At 67.8% G+C, this 12,736-nt stretch overlaps 3 protein-coding genes and 1 long non-coding RNA gene across 4 annotated transcripts; 2 read left to right on the forward strand and 2 right to left on the reverse strand.

Annotated features, from left to right (window-relative positions):
- The first annotated feature begins 259 nt into the window (after positions 1–259).
- Positions 260–2,968, forward strand: ZNHIT2 (zinc finger HIT-type containing 2). The gene has a single exon (XM_063182380.1). The coding sequence runs from the start codon at positions 1,315–1,317 to the stop codon at positions 2,497–2,499; it is 1,185 nt and encodes a 394-aa protein (XP_063038450.1). The 5' UTR covers positions 260–1,314; the 3' UTR covers positions 2,500–2,968.
- Positions 2,969–3,594: 626 nt separating this feature from the next.
- LOC134433567 (delta(14)-sterol reductase TM7SF2-like) lies at positions 3,595–8,911 on the reverse strand. The gene is made up of 9 exons (XM_063182384.1): positions 8,854–8,911; positions 8,004–8,063; positions 6,124–6,288; positions 5,830–5,852; positions 5,234–5,377; positions 4,688–4,850; positions 4,259–4,339; positions 4,049–4,171; positions 3,595–3,749 (listed from the first exon to the last, which is right to left on the reverse strand). The coding sequence occupies exons 1-9, from the start codon at positions 8,909–8,911 to the stop codon at positions 3,595–3,597; spliced, it is 972 nt and encodes a 323-aa protein (XP_063038454.1).
- Positions 8,912–10,186: 1,275 nt separating this feature from the next.
- LOC134433560 (uncharacterized) lies at positions 10,187–10,578 on the reverse strand. The gene is made up of 3 exons (XR_010031626.1): positions 10,501–10,578; positions 10,314–10,343; positions 10,187–10,216 (listed from the first exon to the last, which is right to left on the reverse strand). It is a non-coding gene; the product is annotated as an uncharacterized LOC134433560 (long non-coding RNA).
- Positions 10,579–11,342: 764 nt separating this feature from the next.
- ZFPL1 (zinc finger protein like 1) lies at positions 11,343–12,722 on the forward strand (the record flags this gene model as incomplete). Its single annotated transcript, XM_063182383.1, is given in 5 exon segments — positions 11,343–11,403; positions 11,964–12,079; positions 12,157–12,268; positions 12,516–12,601; positions 12,603–12,722. Coding segments are annotated over 4 exon segments (420 nt in total), but the record flags the coding sequence as incomplete, so codon positions are not given.
- Positions 12,723–12,736: the final 14 nt, after the last annotated feature.

The raw sequence follows: 12,736 nt of genomic DNA on the forward strand, positions 1-12,736 counted from the left end.
TTTTCCTCACAGTATCTTCAAAGCCTCGGTTGCTTTAGATGCCCAGAAACACCTGCTGGAAACAAGCTGAGATGAGCTGAAAGAGCCTCTTCGCTGAAATGAGAGAAGAGCGCTTGCCCCAGCACATCCCAGAGAGGGAATGAAGCCCCTCAGCCACGGCTGGGGTTAATATACCCCTGATGGTGCCCGCCTCTCGTTCCCATGGCACCCGGGAAAAGGGAGGGGGGGGGGGGGGTGAATCCCACCCGGTATAAAAGCCCTCAGAGCAGCTGCAGCTGTTTGGCTCCTCTGACTCACATTCAAGGGCAGTAAAGGGCTTGTCATAGAAGAAAACTCTTCAGAAAAACAACAGCACTTTCCTTTTGCAACAACTACTTGGAGCAGAAGAACAGGAAACTGGTAAGATATAAAACTTTGTGTTTAGGTAGCATAGCTAGATAAATTGGGTAACTTGCTGTTAACTTACATAATTATTCCTTAGTGGCTACTAAGTGGTACTTCCCGTGTAACTAAGCTAGATGGAGAAGAATACTAATGATATGAATAATCTAAGTTTCCTTGGGACCTCTAATTCAGTCTATCTATATTATAAGTAAAAATAAGAAAAATAAAAGCCTCCCAGGCAGTGTAAGGATTAAGTGCATGCCAGGCTCACCCTTCTCTGAGATACTTGGTCTTACTGCACAGAAAGAAGTGCTCTGAAATGTAGTTTTAAACCCTTAAAATGCTGAAAAAGGCAGAGCTTCCTTCCAGTGAACCCCTTAACAAGAGGAAATGGGGCAGTAACCTCTACTGAAACTAATACAATGGTAAATAAATAGCTTCTACCCTTTAATTCATTCTCCTTAAGTATTGGGAAAAGAGGGGTTTTCCTCACTTTAAATCTCTCCAATGATGAAAAAAAGTTTTTTTAAAATTAAGGGGGAATGCCCTTCCCCTGCAATTGTAAAAAATTTTTGCCTGGGGGATCCCGCTCATCCTTCCCCCTCATCTCGCACCCAGAGCACCCTCTGCCCTGGTCCCTCCTCTCCTGGCAGGCTCTGTCATAGGGTGCTAATTAGGGGGAGCGTTAATTAACTAGTTACAGCGAAAGGGGTCTGGTTCGGAGGTGGGCGGCGAAAAGAGCCGAGTGTTGCCGGAGATGCCCGAATGGCGGAGAGGGCGCGGTCAGCGAAAGGACCCGAGCGGGGACGGAAAAACCCGAGCGGCGGAGCTCGGCGGAAGGCGACGAACGGACGGGGACACCCAGACTGCGAGCCCTGATTGGCCAATCGCCTCGGGGGCCCGGCCCCCGCGCCGGCCTCAGACGCCGCCATGGCGGCGGAGGTGGCGGACGGTTCGTGTGGGTTCTGCAGCGCCTCCGCGGCGTCCTACACATGCCCGCGCTGTCACCGCCGCCTCTGCTCCCTGCGCTGCTACCGCGCCCACGGCCCCTGCGCCGAGGCCTTTTACCGCGACCAGGTTCTTGAGGCGCTGCGCGCCGAGCGCAATTCTCCCCCCCGGGGTCCCGCGCCGCCCGGGCTGCGCGACCTACGCGAGCCCGGGGATCCAGCGCGGCCTGTGGGCCGCGGGCTGTGGGAGCAGCTGAGCGAGGCGGAGCGCGACGGGTTCCGGCAGCTGCTGAGTTCCGGGGAGGCCGCGGCGCTGCTGCCGCAGTGGCGGCCGTGGTGGTGGCGCGGGCGGGGGCCAGTGGAGGAACTCGGCGGTGGCTCGGGGGTCGAGGAGGAGGATGAGGAGGGTGGCGAAGGCCGGCCCGGCCCCGCGCCGCCCGTCCCGGCCTCGGTGCCGCCGCTGAGCGCCCTCCGTGCCGCGGCCCCGTCGCCCTTGGTGCGGTTCCAGCTGCCGAACGCGCTGTTCGGCTACGCCTTCGCGCTGAGCCTGCACGGCGGGGACGAGACGCTGCTGCCCGAGCTCCCCGCGGCCGCCATCGCCGCCTCGGCCGCGCTCCGCGCCCGCCGCCCCTTCGGCAGCACGGCCGAGGCGCTGCTGAGCGCCCGGCGCGACGCCCGCGCCGCGGGGCTGCCCCTGAGCCCGCTCGGCGACAGCGGCGCGCTCCTGGCCGTGGCGCAGCTGCTGGAGGGTCGCGATAGTCGCGACCCCGGCGCCGACGTGGCGGCAGCTTTGTGGCACCTGTGGCGGCTGCTGAAGGCGGGGGCGCGGGCGCTGCCGCCCCCTGAGCGGAGCCGCTTCCGAGCGGCGCGCAGGAAGGTCGGGTTCCTGCTGAGCTGGAGCCGCGGCGCCCCCGAGGAGCTCGCCCAGCTCGCCCGGGAGGCGCGGGCGGTTCACGCCGAGGTGGCCGCGGAGGAGGCGGCGGTGGCCGAAATCAGGGAGGGGCTGGAGAAGGTCTGGGGAGGGCCTCGGCCGTCCCCCAGGGAGGGGCAGGAGGATCGGGTACCCTGGCTGGTCAGGGACGGGGTTGAGGAGGGTTTCGGGGGTCCCCGGCCGCCCCCGGCTGACAGGGGGGTGCAGGGTCGGCGGCTGATCGAGGAGCTGGACTGAGATGGGCAGACGGCAAGGAAACGGCCCGAGAGAGAATCCGCTGGTCAAGGGACAGGACTGATGAACGTCCAGAGAACCGGGACTTGGAAAACTGCTCCTTAAGGGACAGGACTGATTCACATCCGGGAAATCTGCTCATTAAGGGACAGGACTGATTACTGTCCGGGAAAGTTGCTCCTTAAGGAACAGGATTAATGAACTTCCAGAAAAGCTGCTCATTAAGGGACAGGACTGATGGACGTCCCCACTCTCGGCGGGTGTGGGGGGTCCCAGGGGGCCCCTCAGTTGATGGGAGAGGTCCCGGCAGTGCCAGTAAACGGTGGGGAGTGGGAGTGTGGGGTGGTGGTGCTCGCTGGGGTCTCAGGATGGGAGGGAAGACACGAGAACGTTGACTCCATGTTTCAGAAGGGTCGGTATGTTATTTTATGATATATATTACATTAAAACTTTACTAAAAGAATAGAAGAAAGGATTTCATCAGAAGGCTGGCTAAGAATAGAAAAAGAATGATAACAGGCTTGTGACTGACCGAGACAGTCGGGACAGCCGGACTGTGATTGGCCATTAATTAGAAACATCCACATTAAATAGGAACAACCACACGGGAGTTGAGATGGGGAGGTGAAACAACCACACGGGAGTTGAGATGGGGAGGTGAAACAACCACACGGGAGTTGAGATGGGGAGGTGAAACAACCACACGGGAGTTGAGATGGGGAGGTTCCAAAGGTGCTTCAATAGATTGGGGGGGGCCTTGGGGGTCCCACAAGCAATGGGGATGATCCCCAGAGGGTCCCGGGGAGGGGTCTTGGAGGAGCCCTCAGTAGATGGGGGGGCCTTGGGGGGTTCCACAGGAAATCTGGGTGAGCCCAGGAGGGTCCCAGGGGGGCCTTGGGGGTCCCACAGGCAATGTGGACAATCCCGGGGGGGGCCTTGGGGGTCCCACCGGGAATGTTGGCAATCCCAGGAGGGTCTCGGGGGGCCTTGGGGGTCCCGCAGGCAATGTGGGCGATGCCAGGAGGGTCCCGGGGGCACTTGGGGAGGCCTTGGGGGTCCCACAGGCAATGTGGGCCATCCCGGGGGTCTCGGGGGCCCTCAGTAGAGCAGGGGCAGCAGGCGGTGCGGCACGCGCTGGCACAGCCCCCCCCAGGCCCCCCCAAAGCGGCGCCGCTGCCGCCGCTCCCCCTGCAGAGCCCGGAGCTCCCGGAGCGCCGCCCCCGCCAGGAGCAGCAGCAGCGGTGGGGACAGACCTGGGGGGACAGGGGCGGCTCAGAGCTGGGGACACGGTGGGACACGGGGCTTTGGGGGCTCAGGTGTGTGGCAGGGAGGCACACGGGGTTCTGGGGGGCTCAGGTATCTGGGAGAGAGGGACAGGGGGTTTTGGGGGGCTCATGCATCTATCTGGGGGGGACACAGGACTTTGGGGGCTCAGGTGTCTGGGAGGAAGGGACACGGGGTTTTGGGGTGACCCCAGGGAAGGAGGGGCACCCCGGCGGGGTTTTGGGAGGCTCAGGTGTCTGGGAGGGACACGGGGTTTTGGGGGTCTCACCGCAGGGCAGGGTCCAGCCCAAGGCCATCAGCAGCTCCCCGAGGTCATCGGGGCGTCGCACGAGCCCCCACCAGCCCCCGGCCAGCAGCAGCTGCCCCGTGGCCGTGGGAACCGTGGCGAGACCTGGGGAGAGGGTGGAACAGGGATTTGGGGGGTCCTGCGTTTGGGGATCCGCGGCCGTTTGGGTGTCCCGGCCCCGGGGGGTCTCACCGGCCACCCGGGGGTCTCGGGGGTCGCGGCTGAAGAGGCTCCTCTGGGTGGTGGCGCCGTGGAAGATCCACAAGCCCAGAGCTGGGGGGGAACGGGAGGGGAGGGGGATGTCAGGGCCCCCCTAAACTGCCCCGAGCTCCTCAGGGACCCCCCCCAAAGCCCCCCAGTTCCCCTGAACCCGCCCCACCCCGATCCTGCCCACCCCCCTAATTCCCCCAAATAATCCCCAATTAATCCTTGGTGTTCCCATTGACCCCAAATCCCCCCAATTTCCCTCAAAATCTCTTCCAGTACCCCCCAAATCTCCTCCAATTCCCCCCACTTGCCCCCAATTCCTCCCAAATCCCCCCAGTACCCCCCAAATCTCTTCCAGTGCCCCCCAAATGCCCCCAATTCCCCCAAAATCCCCCCAGTGCCCCCCATGCCCACCGTAGAGCCCCCCACAGGCCGCCCCCCCGGCGCCCCCCAGCCCCTGCTGGGGTCTCCTCAGCAGCAGCAGCGCCGGGAGGGGACCCCCGAAAGGGCCCCAGGCGAGACCCCCAAAGAGCCCCAGGAACCCCCCGGGGCCAGGGGCAGGACTCACGCTCAGCTCCTGCGGAGAGGCGAGAGGTGAGACCCCCACAGACCCCCCACCCATAAACACACCCCAAAATACCCCCCCGGGGACCCCAAAATTCCTCTGGAGACCCAAGCACACCCCATAACCCCCCCCCACCCCAAAGGCACTCCAAAACCCCCCCAAACACACCCCAAAAATTCCCTAGGGGTATCCCGCACCCCCCGCCCCACCCCAAACACATCCCAAAAAACCCCAAAAACCTCCTGGATACCCAAACACACCCCCTACCCCAAAACACATCCCAAAACCCCCCTGGAGACCCCACCCCACTGCCCCCCCCCCACCCTGGCCGCTGCAGCACCGCCCCCATGTGCCCCCCCCACGTGCCCCCCCACGCTCACCCCCACTGCCCTCACCGTGTCCCCCCCCCGTGCCCCCCCCCCACCCTGAGCCGCCGCAGCACCGCCCCCCCCTGCGCCGGCCGCCACGAGCGCCAGGGGCAGCGAGGGGGAGCCCCAAAGGCGCTGCTGCTCCCCCAGGGCCGCCGAGAGCACCAGGAACTGGGGGGACACAATGGGGACACATTGGGGGGACAGAGGGAGAAGAGCTCGTTAATCTCCTGCGCTCTGCTCCCAGTCTCTCCCCTAGTTCCCCTCCAGTCACCTCCCAGTTTCCCCAGTTCCAGCCCCCAGCCCCCCCAGTCCCTCCCAGTTCCCCCCCCCAGTCCCTCCCAGTTCCCCCCATTCCCCCCAGTTTGCCCAGTTCCCCCCATTCCCCCCAGTCCCCCCCAGTTTGCCCAGTTTCCCCATTCCCCCCCATTCCCCCCCAGTTTCCCCATTCCCCCCATTCCCCCCCCAGTTTCCCCATTCCCTCCCAGTTCCCCCCATTCCCCCCCCAGTTTGCCAGTTCCCTCCCAGCCCCCCCAGTTCTCCCCCGTACCCAGGCGCAGAGCCGACCCGCTCCCAGTTCAGATTCTCGGGGGGCTCCAGGGGGGTCCCCGCTCCTCCCCCACGAAGAATTCATACACGGGGTGTCCTGGGGGGGGGGGGGGAGCACGGACTCAGCACCCCCGGGACCCCCCCAGGACCCCCCAAAATCCCCCAGGACCCCAATTCTGCCCCCAATTACCCCCCAGGACCCCAGTTCCCCCCCAAACCCCAATTTCCCCCCCAAAACCCCAAATTCCCCCCCAGTCCCCCAACCTCCCCCCACGGACCCCCAATTCCCCCCCATTTCCCCCCCAATTTCGCCCCCAGACCCCCAATTTCCCCCCAGACCCCAATTTTCCCCCCACCCCCCCGCTCACCGGTGCCGCCGCCCCGCAGCCGCCGCCGCGCGAGGATGAGGAGGGCGAGGCCGAAGGCGACGCTGGAGGCGGCCGCGGCCAGCGGGGGGAGGAGGGGGCACAGGGGGGGCAGGGGGACCCCCAGGGCCAGCGACCCCCCCAGGGCCCCCCCCAGCAACAGCAGCCCTGGGACAGCGGCCTGTGAGTGAGGGGGGCGACCCCCGGGGGGACCCCCCAGTGAGGGCCACGACCCCCGAGCCTCCCTTTGACCCCGAGGGGACCCCCCGAGCCCCCCGCCCGCACCCAAACCCCCCCCAAAGGACCTGAACGGACCCTGGACCCCCCCAGGACCCCCCGAGCGGCCCTGAGCTCGAAGCCCCCCCAGAGACCCCCCCCCGAGCAGCCCCCACTCACAGCCGAGGTCCCGGAGGGGTCCTGGGGGGTCACCGGGGCTCTGGGGGGACAGCGGCGTCACCCTGAGACCCCCGTGGGACCCCCCGGAGCCCCCCCAACAGCACCTGAGCCCCCGAGACCCCCTAACCCCCACCGTGACAACCCAGATCCCCCCCCAAACCCGCCCAAATCCCCCCCAAACCTGCCCAGATCTCCCGCAATCCTGCCCAGATCCCCCCCCACAAAACCTGCCCAGATCCCCCCCAAACCTGCCCAGATCCCCCCAAAACCTGCCCAGATCCCCCCCAAACCTGCCCAGATCCCCCCCCCCAAACCTGCCCAGATCCCCCCCCCCAAACCTGCCCAGATCCCCCCCAAACTGCCCAGATCCCCCCCAAACCTGCCCAAATCCCCCCCAAACCTGCCCAGATCCCCCCAAACCTGCCCAGATCCCCCCCCCAAACCTGCCCAGATCCCCCCAAACCTGCCCAGATCCCCCCCAAACCTGCCCAGATCCCCCCAAACCTGCCCAGATCCCCCAAAACCTGCCCAGATCCACCCCCAAACCTGCCCAGATCCCCCCAAACCTGCCCAGATCCCCCCCCAAACCTGCCCAGATCCCCCCCAAACCTGCCCAGATCCCCCCAAACCTGCCCAGATCCCCCCAAACCTGCCCAGATCCCCCCCCCAAACCTGCCCAGATCCCCCCCAAACCTGCCCAGATCCCCCCCAAACCTGCCCAGATCCCCCCCCCAAACCTGCCCAGATCCCCCCAAACCTGCCCAGATCCCCCCCAAACCTGCCCAGATCCCCCCAAACCTGCCCAGATCCCCCCAAACCTGCCCAGATCCCCCCCAAAACCTGCCCAGATCCCCCCAAACCTGCCCAGATCCCCCCCAAACCTGCCCAGATCCCCCCCAAACCTGCCCAAATCCCCCCAAACCTGCCCAGAATCCCCCCAAACCTGCCCAGATCCCCCCCAAACCTGCCCAAATCCCCCCAAACCTGCCCAGATCCCCCCAAACCTGCCCAGATCCCCCCAAACCTGCCCAGATCCCCCCCAAACCTGCCCAAATCCCCCCCAAACCTGCCCAGATCCCCCCAAACCTGCCCAGATCCCCCCAAACCTGCCCAGATCCCCCCAAACCTGCCCAAATCCCCCCCAAACCTGCCCAGATCCCCCCCAAACCTGCCCAGATCCCCCCCCCAAACCTGCCCAGATCCCCCCCAAACCTGCCCAGATCCCCCCAAACCTGCCCCGATCCCCCATCCCCGCTCCCCAAACCCCCCCAAACCGCCCCAATCCCCCCCAAATCCCTCCCAGACCCCCCAATTTCCCCAGAAGCCCCCCAAACACCCCCCCCAACCCCCCTCACCCTCGGGGGTCTCCGGGCCCCCATCCCGAGCGCCCCCACCCACGAGCACAGCACCAGCGCAGCGCGGGGGGGTGGGCGCGGCCAGGGGGGGGGAGGGGGGCCCCCCAGGACCCCCCCCCGCCCCTCCCCCACCGTGGCGCTCACGACCCCCACGAGCCCCAAAGGGAGGAGCAGCGAACAGAGCCCCCACGCCTGGGGAGAGACCCCAGACCCAAAACACCCGCAGGTGAGACCCCAGACCCAAAACAGGGGGACCCCAGACCCAAAAACACCCGCAGGTGAGACCCCAGACCCAAAACACCTGCAGGTGAGACCTCAGATCCAAAACAGGGGGACCCCAGACCCAAAACACCCGCAGGTGACACTCCAGACCCAAAACAGGGACCCCAGACCCAAAACACCCGCAGGTGAGACCCCCAGACCCAAAACACGGACCCCAGACCCAAGATACCCCCAGGTGTGACCCCCAGACCCAAATTAGGGGGACTCCAGAGCCAAAATACCCACAGGTGAGACCTCAGACTCAAAACACGACCCCAGACCCAAAACAGGGGGACCCCAGACCCAAGATACCCCCAGGTGTGACCTCAGACCTAAATTAGGGGGACTCCAGAGCCAAAATACCCACAGGTGAGACCCCAGACCCAAAACAGGGACCCCAGACCCAAGATACCCATAGGTGGGACCCCAGACCCAAATTAGGGGGACCCCAGGCCCAAATTAGGGGGACCCCAGACCCAAAATGGGGACCTCAACCATCAGGCAAGACCCCCCTCCCCAAAAAGGGCACCTGGGGACCCCCAGGTGTGACCCCACACCCAAAAAATGGGCAGGGGTCACTCCCCACCCCTCCCCGAGGGGCCCCAGACCCAAAAAGGGACCCCGCCCCTCCAAAAGGGGACCCGGGGGTCAGGACGCCCCTCCCCCCCCCCGCCCCCTCCCCAGAAAGGGCCCCGGTCGCGCCCCCCCCCGCCCCCCTCACCCCAGGGCCCCCCAAATTCCAGCTCGGGGGGAGGGGGCGCCGCTCGGGGGGGCTCCATGGCCGGGGGGGTTTCCTGGGGGGGGGTCCTGGGCGCCCCGGGGGCGTGGCTTGGCAGGAACCACGCCCCTCCGGCAGGTGATGTCACCGCACCGCGCGGTGATTGGCTCCAGCAGGGCCACGCCCCCCGCTCTTAAAGAGACAGCGACCGAATTCTGCGGGTCTGTGACGTCACAAACTGCGTCATTACACAGCGAGGCCGCGGGAAAACCCGAATTTATTGAGAAAAAACAACAAACGGGGGCGGGGGGCGTACCCGAGGGGGTCCCAAAAATCGGGGGGGTCTCACCTCACATGTGGGAAGGGTCCCACACTGGGGGGGGGGAGGGGGGTCTCACACACTGGGGGGGGTCCGGGGGTCCCATGAGGGTCTCCAGGTGTCTCCTGAGCTCTTGGGGCTTTCCAGGGGTCTCCAGGTGTCCATGGGGGTCTCCAGGGGTCTTGGGGGCTTCTCCCGGGGATCTCCTGGGGGTCTCCAGGGGCCTCTGGCAGTCTCGAGAGGGTCTCTGGGGGTCTCCAGGTGTCTCTGGGGGTCTCTTGAGTTCTCGAGGGTCTCCGGGGGTCTCTGGGGGTCTCAGTGGGTCTGGGGTCACTCCACAACCAGGTGGAAGCGCTCGGCCTCCTCGAAGAGCGCGTTCATGGAGGCGGCCCAGGCCTCCAGCTGCGACACCTGGGGGGGGCGAGGGGGAGATGGGGGGGTCTGTGGGGGGGGGTGTGGGGCTGAGGGGGCCCGGGGGTGCCGGGAGCAGCAGGGCGAGGGGAATGGGGGGGTCAGGGGGAGGAAAGGGGGGGTCTGGGGCAGTGTTGGCTCTGTGGGGGGAAATGGGGATCAGGAGGGTCCGAGGGGGCAGCAGGGGTCCCTGGGGGGGGTCCCTGGGTTAGAGGTGGGTCCCGGGGGGGGGGGGGGTCCCTGGGGGGGGGTCCCAGCAGTGTGGGGGGGCCCGGGGGGCTGTGGGCGGGCCCCGGGGTGCCACTCACATCGATGGGCGTCACCTTCCTCTTCCTCCTGCGCTCGGGGGGGGCGGGGGCCGATGCCGGGGAGGCCCGAGGGGGGGGATCTGGGGGGGGCGGGGGGGGGAAGGGGCTCGGGGGGGGGGAGGGGCACGTTGGGAGGGAGGGGGCTCAGGGGGAGCCCCCCCCGCGGGCTGAACGCCCCCGCCCCCCCCTCCAGGCGGCTGTAGGAGCGACGGACACGGGGGAGGGGGGAGGGCAGGGGGGAGGGGGCGGCACGGGTGGGGGAGGGGGGCGCAGGAGGGGGAGGGGGACGCAAGGGGGCGGAGGGGCCGTTCTCCTTCTGGCTCTGCAGCTGTGGGGGAGGGGCAGAGGGGGGGTCAGTGTGGGGAGCGGTCCTGGGACCACCAGGACGCCCCCTCACCCCCCCCCCACCCCCTCCCCCAGCTCACCCGGGAGCTCCGTCGGGGTCGCTCAAAGTCCTGTGGGGGAGGGGAGGGGTCTGAGAGCTGCCCCGAGACTTCCCCCCAAAACCCGGCCTGGGACCCCCCCCGAAAACCTCCCCAGCTCCGAGACCCCCCCAGGACCCCTCCCCCACCCCCTTGGTGCCCCCCCAGCCCCCCCCCGGTCCCCACTCACGGGGCTGCGGTCCCGGGGGTCCCGGGGGCTCCGGCCTCCCCGCGGCTCCGAGACCACCGAGCGCAGGGAGCTGCTCCGAGTCACTGCAAATTGGGGAGGGGGAGATGGGAGGGGGTGACGGGGGGGGCGCGACCCCCAGGAGCCCTCCGAGCCTCCAAGAAATCCCCCAGAGCCCCCGGACGCTCCCAGGAGCCCCCCCAGACCCCTCCCTGGACCCCTCCAGGCCTCCCACAGACCCCTCCTCGGGACTCCCCCAAGTCCCGCCAAGACCCCCCTCACCCCTCGGGGATCCCCCAGACCCTCCCGGGTCCCCCCTCACCCCTCGGGGACCCCCCAGACCCTCCCGGGACCCCCCCTCACCCCTCGGGGACCCCCCCAGACCCTCCCGGGTCCCCCCTCACCCCTCGGGGACCCCCCCAGACCCTCCCGGGTCCCCCCTCACCCCTCGGGGACCCCCCAGACCCTCCCGGGTCCCCCCTCACCCCTCGGGGACCCCCCCAGACCCTCCCGGGACCCCCCCTCACCCCTCGGGGACCCCCCAGACCCTCCCGGGACCCCCCCCTCACCCCTCGGGGACCCCCCAGACCCTCCCGGGACCCCCCCCTCACCCCTCGGGGACCCCCCCAGACCCTCCCGGGACCCCCCTCACCCCTCGGGGACCCCCCAGACCCTCCCGGGACCCCCCTCACCCTCGGGGTCGCCCCCGCCGAGCGCCGCCCGCCACCAGCTCCCGCCATGGCGGTTCGAACCGCCGGAAGTTGCGTCATCGCCCCGCGCCGCGCGCCAAGGCAGGCACGGGGAGCGGCCATGTTGGGTGTGGCCGCGCGGCGGCGGCCGGTGACGCCACCCAGGACGCGACGCACCCGGAAGCGCCAGCGGGGCAGCGCGTCGCCATAGGAACGTGTGAGTGGGGGGCGGGGGGGGCGAAATTTGGGGGTGTCTGGGGGGCTCCTGGAGGGTCTGGGGGCTCCAGGGGCTGCAGGAGGGGCTGGGGGATCCTGGGGAGCGCCGGGCGCGGCTTTGCGGTGTCCCCTTGGTGTGCGGGGGGCTCTGGGGAGTCCCGGGACTTCCTGAGGGGTCTCGGGCAGCAGGAGAGGGCGAGAGGGGTCCTGGGAGCTTCTCCTGTGGGGGGGTCTTGGGATCTTCTTCTGGGGAGGGGTCCTGGATATTCTGGGGGGCTCCTTCTGGGGAGGGGTCCTAAGGAGCTTCTCGGGGGCTTTTTCTGGGGAGGGGTCCTGGATGTTCTCGTGGCCAAGGAAAGCCCCAGGCCCCCGAGACCGTTCCCCCCCCCCCTCCCCAATTCAGGCCTCCCCAGCCCCCCGGACCCCCTCAGCTTCCCAGACCCCCCCATTTCCCCCCAGACCGCCATGGGGCTGTGCGAGTGCCCCAAGCGCTGCATCACCACTCTTCCCCAGGACCCCCCCCCATTTCCAGCCCCCCAGGATCCCCCGTTTCATTTGCAGCCCCCCAGGCCGCCATGGGGCTGTGCAAGTGCCCCAAGCGCCGCGTCACCACGCTCTTCTGCTTCGAGCACCGCGTCAACGTCTGCGAGAGCTGCCTGGTCAGCGCCCACCCCAAGGTGGGGCTGGGGGCTCCGGGGGGTCCCGGGGAGCTCCGGGGGGGCTCATCGGCGCTGACCCCCCCTGTCCCCCGCAGTGCATCGTGCGTTCGTACCTGCAGTGGCTGCAGGACAGCGACTACAGCCCGCAGTGCCCGCTGTGCCAGGCGCCGCTGGGGGACAGGGACACCGTGCGCCTGCTCTGCTACGGTGGGATTTGGGGATTCGGGGGGCTTTGGGGGGCTTTGGGGGGCTGTGACAGCCCGCAGTGCCCAGTGCCGCTGGGGGACAGGGACACCGTGCGCCTGCTCTGCTACGGTGGGTGCAGAATTGAGGGCATTTGGGGCGCTTTGGGGGGGGTCTGGGAGGGCCTGGGGGGGGCTCCAGGGAAGGCTGGGAGTGACCTGGGGGCATTCCAGGGGGTCCCGGGTGTCCCTGACCCCCCATTTCCCCCCAGACGTGTTCCACTGGCCCTGCCTGTCGGGGTGGGCTCGGGCGCTGCCCCCCCGCACGGCCCCCGCCGGGCACCGCTGCCCCCAGTGCGGGGGGGGCGCTGTTCCCCCCCCCCAACCTGCAGGGCCCCGTGGCCGAGGCGCTGCGGGCGCGGCTCCGGACGGCAGCCTGGGCCCGGCCCGGGCTGGGACTGCCATTGGTGAGTGACACAGAGAGACCCCAGAA

This window comes from Melospiza melodia, unplaced genomic scaffold (genome assembly GCF_035770615.1).
Source record: "Melospiza melodia melodia isolate bMelMel2 unplaced genomic scaffold, bMelMel2.pri scaffold_204, whole genome shotgun sequence".
Lineage (NCBI taxonomy): Eukaryota > Metazoa > Chordata > Aves > Passeriformes > Passerellidae > Melospiza > Melospiza melodia.